The 17,495-nt window shown below is 50.3% G+C and overlaps 2 protein-coding genes across 3 annotated transcripts in view; one reads left to right on the top strand and one right to left on the bottom strand.

Moving 5' to 3' along the window:
- Nucleotides 1-12,144, top strand: part of PLEKHH1 (pleckstrin homology domain containing, family H (with MyTH4 domain) member 1) — a 44,302-nt gene extending 32,158 nt beyond the window's left edge. For both annotated transcript variants that reach the window (XM_014549138.1, XM_014549139.1), the window contains 13 exons: nucleotides 298-406; nucleotides 1,123-1,235; nucleotides 1,795-1,971; nucleotides 2,319-2,416; nucleotides 2,844-3,021; nucleotides 3,543-3,698; nucleotides 4,727-4,827; nucleotides 5,563-5,704; nucleotides 7,706-7,848; nucleotides 8,206-8,335; nucleotides 9,251-9,337; nucleotides 9,640-9,786; nucleotides 10,756-12,144. In XM_014549138.1, coding sequence (XP_014404624.1) covers nucleotides 298-406; nucleotides 1,123-1,235; nucleotides 1,795-1,971; nucleotides 2,319-2,416; nucleotides 2,844-3,021; nucleotides 3,543-3,698; nucleotides 4,727-4,827; nucleotides 5,563-5,704; nucleotides 7,706-7,848; nucleotides 8,206-8,335; nucleotides 9,251-9,337; nucleotides 9,640-9,786; nucleotides 10,756-10,917 — 1,743 coding nt within the window. In that variant the 3' untranslated portion in view covers nucleotides 10,918-12,144. The remainder of the gene's footprint in view (nucleotides 1-297; nucleotides 407-1,122; nucleotides 1,236-1,794; nucleotides 1,972-2,318; nucleotides 2,417-2,843; nucleotides 3,022-3,542; nucleotides 3,699-4,726; nucleotides 4,828-5,562; nucleotides 5,705-7,705; nucleotides 7,849-8,205; nucleotides 8,336-9,250; nucleotides 9,338-9,639; nucleotides 9,787-10,755) is intronic.
- Nucleotides 12,145-13,452: 1,308 nt separating this feature from the next.
- On the bottom strand, nucleotides 13,453-16,715 carry PIGH (phosphatidylinositol glycan anchor biosynthesis, class H). The gene is made up of 4 exons (XM_014549140.1): nucleotides 16,356-16,715; nucleotides 15,671-15,726; nucleotides 14,919-14,937; nucleotides 13,453-14,093 (listed from the first exon to the last, which is right to left on the bottom strand). Exons 1-4 carry the CDS (start codon nucleotides 16,698-16,700, stop codon nucleotides 14,001-14,003), a joined length of 513 nt encoding a protein of 170 aa, XP_014404626.1. The 5' UTR covers nucleotides 16,701-16,715; the 3' UTR covers nucleotides 13,453-14,000.
- Between the last annotated feature and the right edge of the window lie 780 nt (nucleotides 16,716-17,495).

Below are 17,495 nucleotides of genomic sequence, written 5' to 3' on the forward strand. Positions count from 1 at the left end.
CCCCACATTCATGTTTATTTCCCTCCTGGACATCTTGGCAACTAGCAGTCCCTGGTTGGGAATATTCCTTATATTGAATTGTTCCCAGTGACCATCTCTTCCCTGAGGTAGAACCACAACCTTAGAAACCTGGGTTCGTGTTCACTCGATCCCAGGTCTTTCCTCTCAGACACGGGCGGACTTCTGCTCACCAAGCCAGCTGAGCCCCACCTGGGCGTGGCCCCTTCAAGGAAGCCCCTGGGAGCCTTGCCCCATTTCCCCACCAGCCCCAGCAGATGGCCTTCTGTCCTCTTCCAGGACACGTGGCTGTATCATCTCACCGTGGCCACAGGGGGCAGCAGCGCCAAGGTGGGGACCGCCTATGAGCAGCTCATTGGCAAGCTGATGGATGCTGAGGGAGACCCAGGTAAGGCAAGCAGGGCCGTCCTGCCTGGGCTGCAGGGCGGTGGCTGGGGAATTGTTGGTCAGGAACCCAAAGAAAGCACTACTGGACCCTGACGCTGTTTTAAAACCGCCGGAGCCGCAGAAGGGCATCCCCACCCCAAGCTCCAGGGCCCCTGTCTCCGATGAAGGCACTGAGGTGACCCCTCAGACTGCCCAGTGACCTGGGCCAATGTTTTACTTTGTTCCCCTGCAGCTTTGTTGGGGAGAGGACTGATGAAGGAGGTGGCTGGCGAATCTATAGTGAGAGTTGTAATTAGCAAAGCCTCACCTAAGCCTGGGTCCCTGGGTCTTTATTTTGCTACTGATTCTGAGGAGCCGGAGGACTGACAGCACACACCACACCCCCCTCCACTCAGTGCCACAGCTCGTTTATTCCAGGCTGATACACACCCCTCCGTCCAGGCCAACCCTGCGGGCCGGGCCTCCCCTGCACACACAGGCTTGCACTCAGATGCCCACGCCTTGCACACTCGCCCTGGGGCAGCCCCACGAGCAGAGCAGTAGCCGCCTTCCTGTGAGCTGTGCTTGTGAGCCCCACACTCTAGATGTAAGCCCAGCACCACCGTGGGCCCCAGACAGTTAGACCCTCGTCTTCCCCGCAGATCAGAGGGGTGGGTTGGGAGGAGAGTTCCCGCCCAGGGGTAACGGCTGCTGCTCTCCGCTGCTGTGCCTTGGCAGACTCACCCCTCTGGAGGCACCCCATGCTGTGCTACAGCAAAGACGGGCTGTACACGTCCCTCACCACCCTGCCCTCCGAGGCCCTGCAGACCGAGGCCCTCAAGCTCTTCAAGGTAAAGTGGGAGCGGAGCCCAGGCCCACCCACAGGCGGGGCGCTCTCACCATGTGCCCAGGCTCTGCCCCACGCAGTTCTGCCCCCCGTGGTGATCCTCGGGTGAGAACATGCAGTTAGGGGGTGGCCCACAGAAGGATCTCAGAGGAGGGGGCGGAGTCTCACAGGGTCCCCACCACGTCCTGTAGGACAGGGAGGTGGAAGCTCTGGGCCTTCATTCCCGAGCCTGGGGGAGCCTGTGAAGCTGGACAGGAAAAGGCAGGCCTGTGTTGTTTCTGAACCTGAGGGATTCTGGCCTCTTTTAGAATGCTCTTTGTGCCTGTCTCAAATATTCTCTTTTTAGAAAAGGAATATGTTTTGCTTATGTAATAGAAACATTTAAAGAAGGAAAGATTCTAGCCCGAGGTAGCCTTCCCCGCAAGCACAGTGCTCCCAGGCAGTGCTCCCTCTTAGAAACATTCTCCCTGTGAACAAGCCCCCCCCAAACCCCCGAGCCCTGGGCGGCCCAGGCTGTCCATTGTCTCCACACCTGCCAGTGCCCTCTGTCATGTCCCTGCCAGTGCTGCCAGCTCTTCATCAACGTGCCCGTGGAAGCCGCCTCGGTGGACTACCACGTGTCCCTGGTCCAGAGGGCCCTGCAGGTCTGCCTGGTTCACCCCGAGCTGCAGAGCGAGATCTACTGCCAACTCATGAAGCAGACCAGCTGCCGCCCGCCTCAGAAGTACTCCCTCACGCAGGTAGGGGCTCCCCGGTGACGAGCGGACAGGAGCCATCGCCCAGGGCTGCCCAGGAGTGGGAAACGGGAGGAGGTGACTACGCAGCTATCCTGAGCCTGGTAGCCAGTGGGCATGCTCAGAGCCGCCTCGGCACAGCTGCCCTCCCTGTGCCCCTTTGGATGAGATCTGTGTGCCGTCAGCTTGTGCGACTGCTGTTCTGGTCAAAGCCTGACCAGGTTGGCTTTGGTACCCAGAGAAGGTGGGGCCCCGGTTAGGGTTTGGAGAGAGTGCCGAAGGCTCTGTCGCTCAGGGCCCTGAGGCAGGGCCTGCGGGCCCAGCATTCACCCCGCGCTGCCTGTGCCCTGCAGTGCTGGCAGCTCCTGGCTCTGTGCGCCCCACTCTTCCTGCCCCAGCACCACTTCCTCTGGTACATCAAACAGCAGCTCCAGCGCCACGCAGACCCCAGGTGAGTGAGCGCCGTTTCCCCGCTGCCCCTTCACTCCCGCTGTGGCATGATTCAGTGTCACAGGGAAACCGGGGTCAGATCCCCCCACCCTCTGAGACTTGCTCGGTGGCCATGGGGGCTTCACCAATGGCTGTAAACACAAACACACACGTGGAGGTCTGGGCAGGCCTGGGCTTCTGCACACCAGTTCACGTGTGCATGGATGTTTTGTGGGGGCTGTTGCCTCCGGATTATTCCCAAAGTGTCATTCTCTGTTGCCATGTTCATATAGGCCCTAAATGGCAAATTAATACCCTGCGCCCGTCTTCAGGGCTTGGCTCACAGCCTGCCTCAGCGGCTGACGTGGTCCTGGCCAGGTCTGGGCTGGGAACCAAGGTGGCAGGGAGATGTGGATTCCGTGGTATTCCCTTCTTCCTCACCTTTTTAGAAATGAAACTGGCCAGTATGCCACCTACTGCCAGCGGGCAGTGGAGCGGACCCTGCAGACTGGGGAGCGGGAAGCCAGGCCATCGCGCACGGAAGTGATGTCCATCCTGCTGCGGAACCCCTTCCACCACTCCTTGCCCTTCAGCATCCCCGTGCACTTCGCCAACGGGACCTACCAGGTGAGGGCGGGCGTGTGCCCTGTCCTGAGTCTCTTCCAGATGGGAGCACCTTAGGGCCAGGCGGGTGCTAAGCCTCCTAGGATTGGCAGATTCTTGGCAAGCAAACCAGCAAAAGAATGGGCCTGGGAGTTCGGGGTGGGAGTGGGGGTTAGTGCCAGTGTGGCAGGAGAGAGGAGCTTGAATCGCAAAAGCGCTCCACTATTTGCTGTCCTGGAAGTACACCTTTGAATCCATCTGTGAACAAGAAACTGAGACACTGACCAAGAAGATGGCATGAAAGGGCCTCCCAAAAAGCGAGAGTAAAGGGCACACAGAGCTTATGTCGGGTTCGTCTCCAGTGGGCGGGCTCATCCCTGAGGCATGCACCCTCGCGTGTGAATACAGAACGGACATCTCCTTGGCCCTTGCACCCGCCCTTGCTCCTTCTAGGCAAGCCTTCCCACCTCTGGACGCAGACGCCTCCGCGAGCCCTAGTGGGCGTCCCTCAGCAAGTCCCCTTGGGGCTGTCCTCTCCCCTGCAGGTGGTGGGCTTCGACGGCTCCTCCACAGTTGATGAGTTCCTCCAGCGGCTGAACCAGGAGACAGGCATGAGAAATCCGTCCCACTCCGGCTTTGCCCTCTTCACAGACGATCCGTCTGGCCGGGCCGTGGAACACTGCCTGCAGGGGAGAGTCAAGGTGACGGCCTCCCCGCTGAGCCCTGAGCCCCACTGTCCCACCGCCTGGCTTCGGGGTTTTGGTGGGGAAAAGCCTGCTCTGCTGGGTGTCTGGCTGTGTCACAGCCTGTTTGGTGCTGAGCCAAAGGTGCCCCCGCTTCTATGCCATCCTAAAACGTACCCGTGTGAGCAGAGAAAAGATGTTTGTGCTCTTGTCTCTGGAGAGAAGAGCTCTGTATCCCTCTCTCCCTGGGGTGGCTGTCAGCATCCAGGGGAAGCTGCTGCTCAGCTGGTGTGGGAGGGACAGGAGCTTCTCAGCAGCAGCCTGACTGAGCCTGCCGGTTTCACGCACACGCGCGCACACAGGCACACAGGGACACGGGTGGGCACCTGCATGCCCAGAGTCCCTGGATGTTGTGTCTGCCAGGCCTATGCTGTGCCTACAGGTTCAGCCACAGTTTTAGGAAGTAGGTCCTTATGGTACTTGGGTATGAAAGGCTCTTGAATGGGACTGAGGACCTGTCTTGTATTGTGGTCTGAGATTAGAGCCGTGGTGCCTGTTAAGTGTTTGAGGGAATGTGCTGTAGCACTTGATGAGCGTGAGGGTTTGGGTCCGTCTGCTTTCTTTATGGCAGCAGGACAAAGGCCTCTAGTCCTGTACCATTGCCGGGGACACTGTGCTACATGCCTTCTCTGTAAATGTCGGGCATCTCCAAGGCTTTGCTACACAGCAGGCCTCTGGGCGTATTTGCTGAAGAGAGTGGGGTGGGATGGAATGGGAGCTGGTGATGTGAGGCCATGGTTTTTGACTGGGGCCTGCCTTGCCTCAGGGTGCGGGGGCGCTCAGATGTGAAGGCCAGTAAGGGAAGCTTTGCTTTGCTGCTCACGCCAAGTCTGTGAGGAAGCGCAGGCACCTGGGGTCCTGGCCCCGTAGGCCATCCTCCCATGGAGGACAGTCACTCCACTCTGCCCTGCTGCTCTGCCCGAGGCCAGCCGTGCCTGGACCTCATACCCCTCACCTTTTCTGACTTTTGTCTTTGCCTCTTCAAGCTCTGCGATGCCATTTCCAAGTGGGAACAAGCCCTGAAGGAGCTGCACTCCAGGAAGTCTAAGGGTGGCACGCGTGACGTGAGGCTGATGTACAAGAGCAGGTCCTGAGCACGCCCAAGGGTGGGGCCAGGCGTGAGGGCTGCGCCTGGGGTGCACAGGCAGGAGGCCCACAGATACAGCACCGCATGGTGCTCATTAGCTGGGGAGCCAGGCCGACTGGGCAGCTCAGCTCTCAGTCCCTATACTGCATGTACACACACATGCATGCTTACACACACACAAACATACCAAGAAAACAGACCAACCTCATGAGATGGCTGCATGTGTTACCTTAGGAGAGGGAGATTTTGTATGAGCACTAAATTTAAGGCTAGAAACAAATTGCTCCTATACCAATTCCAGGGAATACAGAAGTAGGCATCCTGACTTTTTACCAATTTGAGTAAGAAAATTCCATCCCAGCTATGTCTCCAGGCAAATAGTTTCCATTAGTCTCTTGGCTTCTTAACTCATCCAGTTCCCTAATAAGTTGTGATTCCTGGTACCAGATCCCTTCACCAAATCCCGTAAGTCTAATGGTGTATCCAGAATTAACCACACGCTACTGTTGCCATGAAAACTATGCTTGCTTAAATATTTTGGAGGCAATAAAAAATAGGCAAACTATGGGCTCTGTGGCATGCTTGCTTAAATATTTTGGAGGCAATAAAAAATAGGCTTAGAAATGGTATAAAAAGAGTCATTTCTTTCTTTGGAAGTCAAGATAAACAGATGCCAAGATGACTTCGTCCTTTTGGGATCCCAGCTGACCTGGCTTCTTGCCCTCTTCCCTGTAGGCTGTACTTTCGGGGTCAAGTCAAAGGGGAGACGGAGCGCGAGCGTCTGCTGCTTGCCTTCCAGACCAGTGGCGAGATCGTGGCCGGGAGGTTTCCTGTCAACAAGGAGCTGGCTCTGGAGATGGCTGCCCTGATGGCCCAGGTACGGGTCTGTTTGGGAATCAGGAGGGTCAGGCACTACCTTTGGACTCGCAGGTGGAATGCACCACACAGGCTGGAGCAGGAGATTCTGCAGGTGGGCGGTGCCAGAGGAGAGGGTGGCCTTGACCCTGGCTCCTTACCCAGCAGAGCTCCTCATTGTACACACAGGCTGTGTGCAGATCTCTGGGCGGGAATCCAGAGGCCTGGGTTTGAGTCCTGGCCACTTCAAGCTCAGATGTTGGCCACGTTACTTTACTTGTCTGTGCTTTAGTTTCCATTTCTGTGGACTAAAAACAAAGATAGCTCCATACCTACCCCCACAGGGTTGTACTAAGTATGTTCTTAAATAATGCATATCACAGAATGTATGCCATAACATTTGTACTTAAAGCTGTCAAACATTTTAACTAGAATTAGAAAAGGAACACATTCAGACTTTGACTCTTCTCCCTGTTACTTTTAGGAGGCCATCTTGCCAAAGGTATCTGGGATACCTGTATGGTTCCCATAGATCTACTTGCTGAAAAAGAAGGGGAAATAATAATAGCTGATCTTTAGCCCTGCCCTGTCTGGCTCAGTTGGTTGGGCATCATCCCATGTATCAAAAGGTTGTTGGTTCAATTCCCTGACAGGCCACATACTTGGGTTGCAGGCTCCATCCCTGGAAGGTACGTGCAGGAGGCAGCCAATCGATGTTTCCCTCTCACATCAATGTCTGTCTTCCTCTATCTTTCTCTCCCTCTTTCCCTCTCTCTGTCCCTCCCTCTCCTCCTCTTCCTCTCTCTCTAATAACTGATCTTTAATATAATAAACACGTATTAAATACTCTATAGAGGACCCTGTGCTAAATATTTTGTACTAGAGGCCCAGTGCACAAGATTCGTGCACTTGGGGGGGTCCCTTAGCCCAGCCTGCACCCTCTTGCAGTCCAGGAGTGCTCAGGGGATGTCTGACTGCTGGTTTAGGCCCACTTATACTCAGGCCTGGTGCACGAGATTTGTGCACTTGGGGTGGGTCCCTCAGCCCGGTCTGCACCCTCTCACAGTCCAGGAGCCTTCGGGGGATGTCCGACTGATGGCTTAGGCAAGGAGTGGGCCTAAGCCGGCAGTTGGACATACTTAGTGCTGCCGCGGAGGCAGGAGAGGCTCCCACCACCACTGCTGCACTCACCAGCCATGAGCCCGGCTTCTGGCTGAGTGGTACTCCCCCTGTGGGAGCGCACTGACCACCAGGGGGCAGCTCCTGTGTTGAGTGTCTGCCCCCTGGTGGTCAGTGCATGTCATAGCGACTGGTTGTTCCGCCATTCGATTTGCATATTAGCCTTTTATTATATAGGATATATTATCTCATTTAGTTCTCATCCCCACATAATAGGTGAGGATATTGAAGCTCAGAGAGTTTAAGTAACCTGACCAGCATTACAAAGCTGGTAAGTGGCAGAGTTGGGATTTGAGCCAGGTGTCTGACTCCAAAGGCCACATTTGGAACTCTCTGCTATACAGTTAAGTCAATCCTCACTTAGCATCGTCAACTTGTTCTACAGCTTTAAGCAAAACATCTCATCAACATTATAATGAAATGACATTGAACAAAACTGTTCTTCAAGGACCTGCTGTACTCTAGGATCTGTAGCATCTTCAATCCTATGTCCCATATTTTTGGATTGGAAGCCAGAATTTCTACATTGTTTTCCCTGTTTGCCCCTAATTAACTGTGTCTTTGGTCAAGGCACCTAACCTCAGCTGGAAAATGAAAGTTGGACTAGATAATCTCTAATATTCCAGGACCCTAAGGTTGTTTGTTTATCTCTAGTGTCTGAAACTGGATAAAAAAGGCCAGTTCACAAGACGTGTTTTTTCACATCCATTTACACCTCCCCAGTAAAGTTATGAAAAAAAGGGTTTATTACACCTTTCTCAACAGCCCACCCTCACCACTACGCCCATACCACCCCCACCATGTCCATATTCTTGACTTGTGCTTCCATGTGTTTCTATCACAGGTAGAGTTTGGGGACTTGGAGAGGCATCTCTCGCCAAGCCCTGGGGGCACACCCCCTTCCAAGGCTCAGCACCACCTACAGCAGGTGCTAGACAGGTTCTACCCCAGGCGCTACCGATACGGGACACCCACTGAACAGCTGAGGTAGGCTACCAGGTCTTACAGCAGTGGTTCTCAACCTGTGGGTCGCGACCCCTCTGGGGGTCGAACGACCCTTTCACAGGGGTCGCCTAAGACCATCGGAAAACACATATATAATTACATAGTGTTTTTGTGATTAATCACTATGCTTTAATTATGTTCAATTTGTAACAATGAAATTGGGGGTCACCACAACATGAGGAACTGTATTAAAGGGTCGCGGCATTAGGAAGGTTGAGAACCACTGTCTTACGGGGTCTTGTGGGAGATGCGGGCTGTGGACTTGGGGAGGTCTCAGAGCTGCCATGGGCATATGTTGGCACTTCACCAGCACCATTTCTCTCCATCTGTCCAATCCAGGCACCTAGTAGATCAGCTGACCACAAAGTGGGCAGCACTGCAAGGCTGCTCCCCTCCTGAGTGCATCCGCATCTACCTGACCGTGGCCCGGAAATGGCCCTTCTTTGGTGCTAAGCTCTTTGCTGCTCAGGTAAGTGCAAGTGGTTTCTAGTGGAAGGAGTGGTGACCACGCTCTCAGGAATGCCCTAAGTATCTCTTGGAGTTATTGTCCCTAGTCATGTTTGAGTCTAGTCTGCAGTGCCTGCCTGCAAACTAGCAACCACCAGGGGTCACTATCTTTCCACCCATTTCTGACCTACTCCCCATTCCATGGTCCAGAGCAGTTGTGATTCATTGCTTTGGGGCCAGGATTCTTTCTGGGTGTCCCACATCTTTCCTTTATTGACTTCTTTCTCAATGCTACCCTGGGGGGAAAAAGATAGGATCAACTAGTTATAAGGGCATATAACACGGGGTCCCACTTGGTATGGGAAGTTGGGGAAAGCTACTGAAAAAGGTGACATGCCTACCTCCCCAGCCTTTTGGGGATTGCCCTACTGCAGCACTGGCAGCGAAAATAGTTTTTCCAGGAATTGTCCACTAAATAGCCACTTTTCTTACTGGTAGGGTCTGTCACCCATAAGATTGCATTTTGCTTTCCTGTTTCTTTTACAGTCCCTGTGAAATTGATTGAAGCAAGATGCACTCCAGCTGGGAAAGACTGTGGGTGGAGGGCTGTCAGTGTCAGAGCTGGGAGAAAACAGTCTGTTCCCCACACCCATGACAGAGCAGCCAGGGATGCTCTATTCTGCGCACAGAGCTTCCCAGTCGATGGGCTGTGATCTCCTCCCGCTCGCGATTGTTAGTAGGTAGCCAGAGCCCCAAAGCCAGATGCCTCCTGTGCACTCCAGCATGCTGCACAAATGCCATCTTTTGTTTTCCAAGATAAGGAAAAGGTTGGAAATCACTGCCTAGCAGATCCCTGCGTGTGCCTTCCTAACAAAGCTCTCATGGTTCAGAATCCATCGCTGTGGATGTGTCTGATGGGGTTTTCCTGTTTCCCCAGCCTGTACCGCTGTCTTCCAAGGAGAACCCTCTGGTGTGGATTGCTGTGAATGAGGATGGTGTCAGCATCCTGGACCACAACACGATGGTAAGGAAGGAGGAGGGCTGGCTCCCCGATCCCCTCCTTCTCCTGAATAGTCTTTTCTTCTCTCTGGACTCAAAAGCCTGAGTGAAGTGACCATGCCCCCCTCTCCCTACCCCCTGCCCAAGCACTGCTGTTCTCAAGTCTAGACACAGCATGTAGACATCGGAGATGTGTATCTCCAGATTATGACCACTTCGGAGTTCTTTCCTGGTTAAGCTCCCTGTGCTCAGAAGAGACGGGATGCTGGTTCCTAGCTCGGAGGCAGGGGGTAAGTTTCCCCAGGACTAACCAGCTCTTTCCCACAGCAAGTGCGTGTCACCTACCCCTACTCTTCAGTGACGACCTTTGGTGGCTGCCGGGACGACTTCATGCTTGTGATTAGATCCATTCCAGACCAGAGCTCTGGAAAAGGCCACATTGAAAAGCTGACCTTCCGGATGGCTGCTCCCAAGGTGGGTCTGAGAGCTCCTGAAACATTTTACTCTGACCTGTAATGTAGGAAGAGGTGGACTTGGAGCTGAGAAAGGAAGCTGGGGTTGTGACCGTCTCCTGAAGAGCCCTGCCCCAAAGGAAACTCGGCCTTGTCTATGATCATGGCTCCAAAGGGCTCTGGTGGAGTTGCTCGGCAGTCACTGCTGGGCAGACAGTGGGGGCTGGCTAGGGAGGGCACTCACTCAGGCCCAGCTACTCTGTGCCCTTCACATGATCTTTCCTGCTCTCAAGCCTCCGCGCCATGCAGGCTGGAGTTGGGTGCTCACTCGCTGTTCTCCTTGCAGCAGGACCAGGGCAGCTGCCCCCTCAAGATGTTCTCACCTTGTCCTGGGCTCTGCTGTCCCAACACTAGTCCTCAAGTGGGACAGTCTGCACATGCTCCCCTGTCCTCCAGGTCTTAATTCCGCCCAAAGACCTCTTTTGCCTTAAGGGCTTTATTCCCACTCAGTACAGGAAATGTTGACTAGCAAATGTAAGAATTACAAAGACTCAGAAACCTAAGTCCTCATTTATAGGTTCCTGACTCCGAGAGTTCCCTGGAAACCCTGTCGCTTTGATCCTAAAGCTGGAGATTGCCAGATCTCCTCCTCCTTTTAACACACCCCTGCCAAAGGAGAAGATATGCGGGCCCTTTGCTCCAGGGAGGCCCCCTGCCCCAGCTTGGAGCTAGCTAGAGAGGAAGTGCCGCCTGTTCTCAGGGGTACTGTGCGTCTCACAGGACCTCCAGACCAATAGGCGCCCATTTCATTGGGCCTCTGAACCACACAGTAATGACCCCCTTTAGACGATTTCTCCCAGGTGGGTATTTTAAGAGAGAAAGGAACTGAAGCCCAGGAAGGTTATGTGCCCTGTATAACAGCTAGTGAGAGAGAAAGCCAGTATTCGAGCAAGGCTAGTTCATGTCCTTCATTTCTCTGTTGTCTCCTTAGATTGCAGAGGCTACTCTCCTCATGGCCAGCTACATGAGCCATTGCTCCATAACTGTGAACACACCCACCAAGCCACCTGCTGCCCACCAGCCATGGGAACTGGCTGGACAACAGCTCTTTGCTTCTCTTCCACGGGCTGCCAAGGAGCCAACGTTGCTGTGAATATTTCTCCTGCCCCTGTCCCCGCCACCTGGTGCCTCTGGGGTTGGAGATGCGAATCCTGGGGCATGACACTACTGTGATGGGTCCAGCACCCTCCCCAGCCCGCCCTGGTTTGTTCTGTGAAGTGTGTACTTCAGTGTCCACAAAGCCTCTATTCTCTAGGTGCCTTATGTTTCAGGGCCCAACTTTTAAAAAGCCAGGCCCAGTATAAAAACCACTGTTTTTTTTCCCCCCACAAAAGTATGAGCGCTGGATTCTGCCTGCTTCTAGACAGACAGGGAGGTCTGGTTCCTGAGGGCATCAGTGCCGTACGTCGGAGCTTTCCCCACTTGCACCCTCGGGGAGGCGAATCTGTTGTATCCTGTATACGGTCCTTATGTGGGGATTTATACTTGAAGTTTTCCCAACATCCTCAAATCCTGAGGACCAAAATTTCCCGTTCACCCCAACTCTGACAAAAGCCTAGAACTCACTAAAACTAGGCTTCCTTTCGCAGATGGGAAAGGGGGTGGCAGGGCTGGAGGGAAAGGAGCAGAGGCCTTTCCCTCCCCTACTGCCCATGAGTAGGCGCCCTGCAGTGCCCCTGCCCTCTGGGGCAGCAGCTCCTCTTTGTAGGACAGGAGCTCTCCCTGCTGAGATCGAAGCTGCTCTTCCTCACACTGGACTGTAAGCCCAACTGGGTACAAGCTAAGGCAGGGGCAGGTCTAACTTGGCCTCCTCGTGTCTCCTTTTAACTACTGGACAGGGCTCAGTGAAGGCTGTGCTCACTGCTGTCGGACGAGGTGGCCATCACTCGTTTCCCTGCTCTTCAAAAGACCAAGCAAATGCACTCTGCTTTTTGCTGCTCTGGGAGCCACCAAAATGAGTCAGAAACAGGAGACCCCTTGGGGCTCGAGGGCCTGGATCTGCTCCTCGGGACTTCTGGCGAACTTCCGCTGGGAATTAGTTTGAGGACAGAGGACAGGTGATGTCTGTCCCAGAAACTGAATGTTGCTTTCGCCTTTTGCCTTCCTAACGATGCCAGTAGCCCCCTATCCCACTGAGACCTTCTGTTAAGTGCAGAGGAGATACTCTTTGTTTCCACCCTCCCCTAACAAAGAAAGACGGAAGAGTTCACTGGTACTCTGGCTTTCCAACATGGGAAACGGAGTTTTATTTCATAGCTCTAAGACAGTCTTACCGGATGTCAATAAAGTGCTGAAAACTGTATGGTCTTAGCATTTACCCTGACAAAGTGTGGGTATTTCACCCTGACAATGTAGTGTGTGTGTGTGTGTGTGTGTGTGTGTGGCACACTGCAGAACCACTCCGCTGGAACTAGTTTATGTGAGCACTTCAGCTCCTGCACGCTTCCCCTCTCATCCTTTACACCAGGGGTGGAGAACCTTTTTTCTGCCAACAGCCATTTGGATATTTATTACATCCTTCTCGGCCCATACAAAATTATACCCTGACAATGTACTGTGTGTGTGTGTGTGTGTGTGTGTGTTGCACACTGCAGAACCACTCCGCTGGAACTAGTTTATGTGAGCACTTCAGCTCCTGCACGCTTCCCCTCTCATCCTTTACACCAGGGGTGGAGAACCTTTTTTCTGCCAACAGCCATTTGGATATTTATTACATCCTTCTCGGCCCATACAAAATTATCAACTTAAAAATTAGCCTGTTGTATTTGGTCAAACATTTCTGTTCCTGCCTTTCGCCCAGCATTTGGGTTCTAATTGGGACATTCCTGCCTGGAACACATCAACACATCACACGTACCACAGACTTCTGAAGAACCCCTCCAGGGCTGGTGTAAAAGGTAGAAATGACATCTCTGGTTTTGTGATACTTGAGTGTCTCTAAGGCCCATGAGGATATTACCCACCTGGGAGTTTTAAAAACATTAGGATCTGCCCTGGTTTGTGTTTCTCAATGGTTAGAGTGGCAGCCCACATACCAAAGGGTCTTGGATTCAATTCCTGGTCAAGGGCGCATAGTTGGGTTGCAGGTTCAATCCTTGGCCCCAGTCAGGGCATGTGCAGGAGGCAACCAATCAGTGTGTCTCTTTCACATCGACGGTTCTCTCTCATTTTCTCTCTCCCCCTCTCTCTCCCTTCCACACTCTCTAAAAACCAATGGGAAAAAATATCCTCAGGTGAAGATTAACAAACCAAAAAATAATAATAATAATTAGGATCCCAAAGAAAAAGTAAAGGAGAACAGAGCTGTGTTCATACTGAATTTGGGGGTCAAGCTATTTCCCCCACCCTATCTCCTTCCCAATCCTTCAGGAATCCTTCCTTAGTTTATGAATTTTATACAGAAGAAACTGTCTTACCAACAAAGGCTTCTATAGTTTGCATGTTTATCCTTCTTTAACATGTTCCTAGAAACCAAAGTCGAATTTCTGTCTGGACTTTTGTCTCATTCTTCTCGGCAAAAGAAGTTTTTGAGTAACAAGAGTATTAATGTGCTTCATACCCTGACTGAAATGCCACATTCATGTTTGTCAGTCAGAAGCAGGTGTCTGTGAACCAGGCAATTACTGTACATGTTTAGGAAGGAGACCTGTTTATTAAGAGATTCATCATATTTAACCCTATACAGACAAAGGAGCTAGGGGGACAGAGTCTAGTCTTGTGGGACATTTCTTCCCACTAACCCAGTGCCTGAAGGGCTAGACTATTTTCTTAACTTTTATATAGCTGGAAATTGTCTTTCTCAAGAGATCTGATATCAATTTCCCATTGTCTTGCTCCACAAAATTCAACAAAAAGTCAACTTGAATGTGCTTAGAAAATTCGCAAAGTGCTCTTTGTCAATATGACCTTTGACAAACCGTTTCTTACGGTCTCCTCTCAGTTGGTAACGTACACATAACTTACATGGGGAGCACTGAAATACCAGGAACACTTTGCTCAACATCACACAATGAGCTGAGTTCCAGTCACCTGCTCTGTGGCTCTCAGATCCACTGCATCCATCCTGGTTCCTAGGGCTGTGTCCACATGATGGTTTGAATACAGCAAAAAACACCAGCCCAAGGGCTTAGGAGTCATTTCCCACGGAAGACAGCCTGGCCTTCTGAATGCTGGGGCTCATGGGCTTGTGGGTGTGGCTTTCCCGTGTGCCAGGATCTCCTGGCAGCTCCTGTACACTTCAATCAAGCAGTCCAGCCGGGGCTTGGCACTCTGAAGGCCAAAGGGAAGAAAGGCACAGTCAAGGTGAACAAGAGAGCTTAAGAGTGCTGCATCCCTGTGCAACCTCACTCTCACCCACACCCTGGGGTCTATAGGCACAGGTGGGAGCTCAGAGGCAGAGTGCAGGCCTCACAGCACCTTGCTGGAAGAGTCCCTTACTAGGCCCTCAGCCCAGCCTGTGAATTCTGCAAAGCCAGATCTCAAAGACAGTTTATAATCTGTATAAGTTTCATGATCTCCATCTAAGAGCAAGCAAGAGGGTTAACAAGGAGACCCTCCTGGGGAGTGTCACAAGTTGTGGGACAGTCCTCAGAGACAAGAAAGGCAGCTTCACATGTCAACATCGACAAATACTGTGTATAAGGAAATGTAATACAACTGAGTTAAAAGAAAGCCACAGAATGGGAAAAAGATGAGGATGGCATATTCAATAAAAGTCTGCTACCCAAATACATAAATTGTTACAAATGCATAATCAATATCTACATTCTACTTGACTAAGAGAGGAGGTATGGATAGTTTAAAACAAGAAGAAATACTAATAGGTAGATACAAAGAAATATGAAAAGTCTCTGTCATTTAAAGAAGTACAAATTTAAAATTTTTAATTCCTTTACCGACATACTAAAGAAGCTATACCCACTGTTAGCCAAGACGAGAAAAACACAAATCCCCCCAAAGTATATAAAGTTGTCCAATCTCTAGAGCCAAATCTCAAATACTGTAAAAATCCATGAAGCTATTCATAAACTTTAATAATTTTGAACTATGATGCAAAAGAATTTTAGCTTAGCTGCCTTAAATCCTTTGAGAAACAGGGCAGTGAGGCAGTAAACTGCAGATGTGAATTATACACCTATAAAGGAATTTATTACAATTATGTTTATATAAGTGGTTTTTTATAAGAGAAGAGCAAAAAACACCCTAGGATGTGATTTCAAAAGTTAGCAATAGAGTGGCTAAATAAACTGATACTTGACATGATGGTATAATTATTTAGTAAGTACAGTGGCCTTTGTAGATGCATGAAAATATGCATGTCAAATTTAAAAAGCAAGATACAAAACAGTGTATACCGTAACAGTATGTGTAGATCAGTAACATCTACGTAAAATCATATTGGTAGACTGACAGAGCCCAAGGACATGAATAGTGATTTACAGGCAGAAGTTGCTATCTATTTTTTCCCTAAAATTTGTGTAAATTCGTAATATTTCTGAAAGCCTGTATTTGCCTCAAAAGGAGCTCCTGAGCCCTAGCTGGTTTGGCTCAATGGATAGAGCGCCGGCCTATGGACTGAAGGGTCCAAGGTTCGATTCTGGCCAAGGGCACATGCCTGGGTTGTGGGCTCGATCCCCAGTAGGGAATGTGCAGGAGGCAGCCAATCAGTGATTCTCTCTCATCACTGGTGTTTCTATCTCTCTCTCTCTCTCTCCCTTTTCCTTCCTCTCTAAAATCAATAAAATATATTTTTTTTAAAAAAGGAGCTCCTGAAAGAACTAAAATCCTAATTCTCACTAAAAATAGCCATCATTTATCCACATATGTTCCTGACAACAAGAGTTTACATTGCTACTGTAATCGGGTCGTTCAATAAAATGCAAAGGTAGTAAATCACCTTCTGCTGTAAGAAAATACACCAAATAGCAGAGATCTAAGTGAAACTCATTTTGTCTCTTTTTCTTCAAGGGATGGCTAAAACTTTTTCATAAATAGTTCTCTCTAAGTAGAACACTTGATAGCTTTTGAAGTGAGGGAGAAGTATATTCTCATGCAACAATCACCACCAGAGATGATTCTGAAGCTGAGCTAAAAATAAAATTGAAATGCTGACACCCTATCCATGAGCACCTGCTGTGTCTCTTTAAAAAGGGACACCCTGGTCGGGTAGCTCCATTGGTTAGGGCGTCATCCCCATATGCCAAGGTGTGATTCAATCCCTGGTCAGGGCACATGCAAGAATCTACCAATGAATGCATAAATAAATGGAAAAACAACAAATCTCTCTCTCTCTCTCTCTCTCCTTCTCTAAAAATAAATAAATAGATAATATAAAAGGACATACCTTTTTTCAATAGAAATCACTTTTATGGTTTTGGACATAACCAAAAGGAAACACTGCAAGTACTGGAGCAGAGAGTCCTCAATTTTAATTTTGTGACATCTAATACTTCAGGTACTAAAACAGTTCAACTCCAGGCACACTCCATGGGCTACCCCTCCAGAGGGGCCTGATACCACTTACATACTTACCATATAAATAGCCTCATTAATGATAACATCCTTCACCTTGCCCATTTCAATGAAGGTGGTGCTTTCTTTGCCAGAGGCATAGGATGAAGTCATCTGGATGCCCAGGGAATCAATGATTAACAGAGTCTCCTGATCAATCTTCACAAAATGGAGGTAACCAAGCAGGCCTATGAGGGTGATGAAGATGGCAGCAGAGAGGATCATGCTGTTCTGAAGAGAGAGCCAGACACCGGCAGTAAGATTACCAGATGGTCTTCTGCATACGCCACTGTTTAATAAGTCAACTCCAGGCAATGTAGGAAAAAGCCTTTGTTCTGCTATGAGTTGAACAGGTAAGAAGAACATGCATGGAGGAAGAGGAAATCACTTTCATTTGTGCTCTGTAGAACTATGAAAGCATATGATGAAATACAGACAACAAACAGATAGATCCTGGAAGAGAACCTCTATCAGCAAAATATCCATCAGAGATTTTTCTTCCCAAACTGCAACTTAAGGACTCAGACGTTTCCTCTCACACTCCCTCAGAATAATATGTAGTGCAAAATCACAGACTGAGCAATAATAAAATGCTTCACACAGTGTAAGAGATACAACCCAACCACTCCTTCCTAATAGAACTTCGAGTGAATCATGATTGGTTCCCACTCCTGCCAATGACTGGTTTAGAAACGGACACATGACACAACTCTGACCAATGAGATATGAGGGAAGATCTCCTGGAGGGGTTTCTGGAAAACCAAGTCCATCTTAAAAACAGATATAAGGAAGATCAGGTCCCTACATCCTGAGGGTGTTTTTTTTTTTTTAAATATGTTTTTTATTTCAGAAAGAGGAAGAAAGAGCGAGAGAGAGAGAGAGAGAGAGAGAGAGAGAGATTGAAACATCAATGATGAGAGAGAATCATCAATTGGCTGCCTCCTGCACAACCCCTACTGGGGAGCAAGCCTGCAAGTAGGCATGTGCCCTGACTGGGAATCCAACTGTGACCTCCCGTTCATAGATCAATGCTCAACCACTGAGCCACACTGGCCAGGTAATCCTGAGGTTCTGATATCTGCAACTACTATGGACTCTGTTAGACCATGTGGAAAGCTAGGCTGAGGACAAGTAGAGTACACCAAGATGAAAACAAAACAA

The sequence above is a fragment of the Myotis brandtii genome, unplaced genomic scaffold (assembly GCF_000412655.1).
Source record: "Myotis brandtii unplaced genomic scaffold, ASM41265v1 scaffold536, whole genome shotgun sequence".
Classification (NCBI taxonomy): domain Eukaryota; kingdom Metazoa; phylum Chordata; class Mammalia; order Chiroptera; family Vespertilionidae; genus Myotis; species Myotis brandtii.

Excerpts from the sequence above, each read along its gene's own strand:
- PIGH (XM_014549140.1), bottom strand. The coding sequence starts at position 16,700 with ATGTTCTTCTTACCTGTTCAACTCATAGCAGAACAAAGGCTTTTTCCT. Across the intron at positions 15,727-16,355 it reads TTAATGAGGCTATTTATATG|CAGAAGGTGATTTACTACCT; the intron begins GTAAGTATGTAA and ends ATTTTCTTACAG.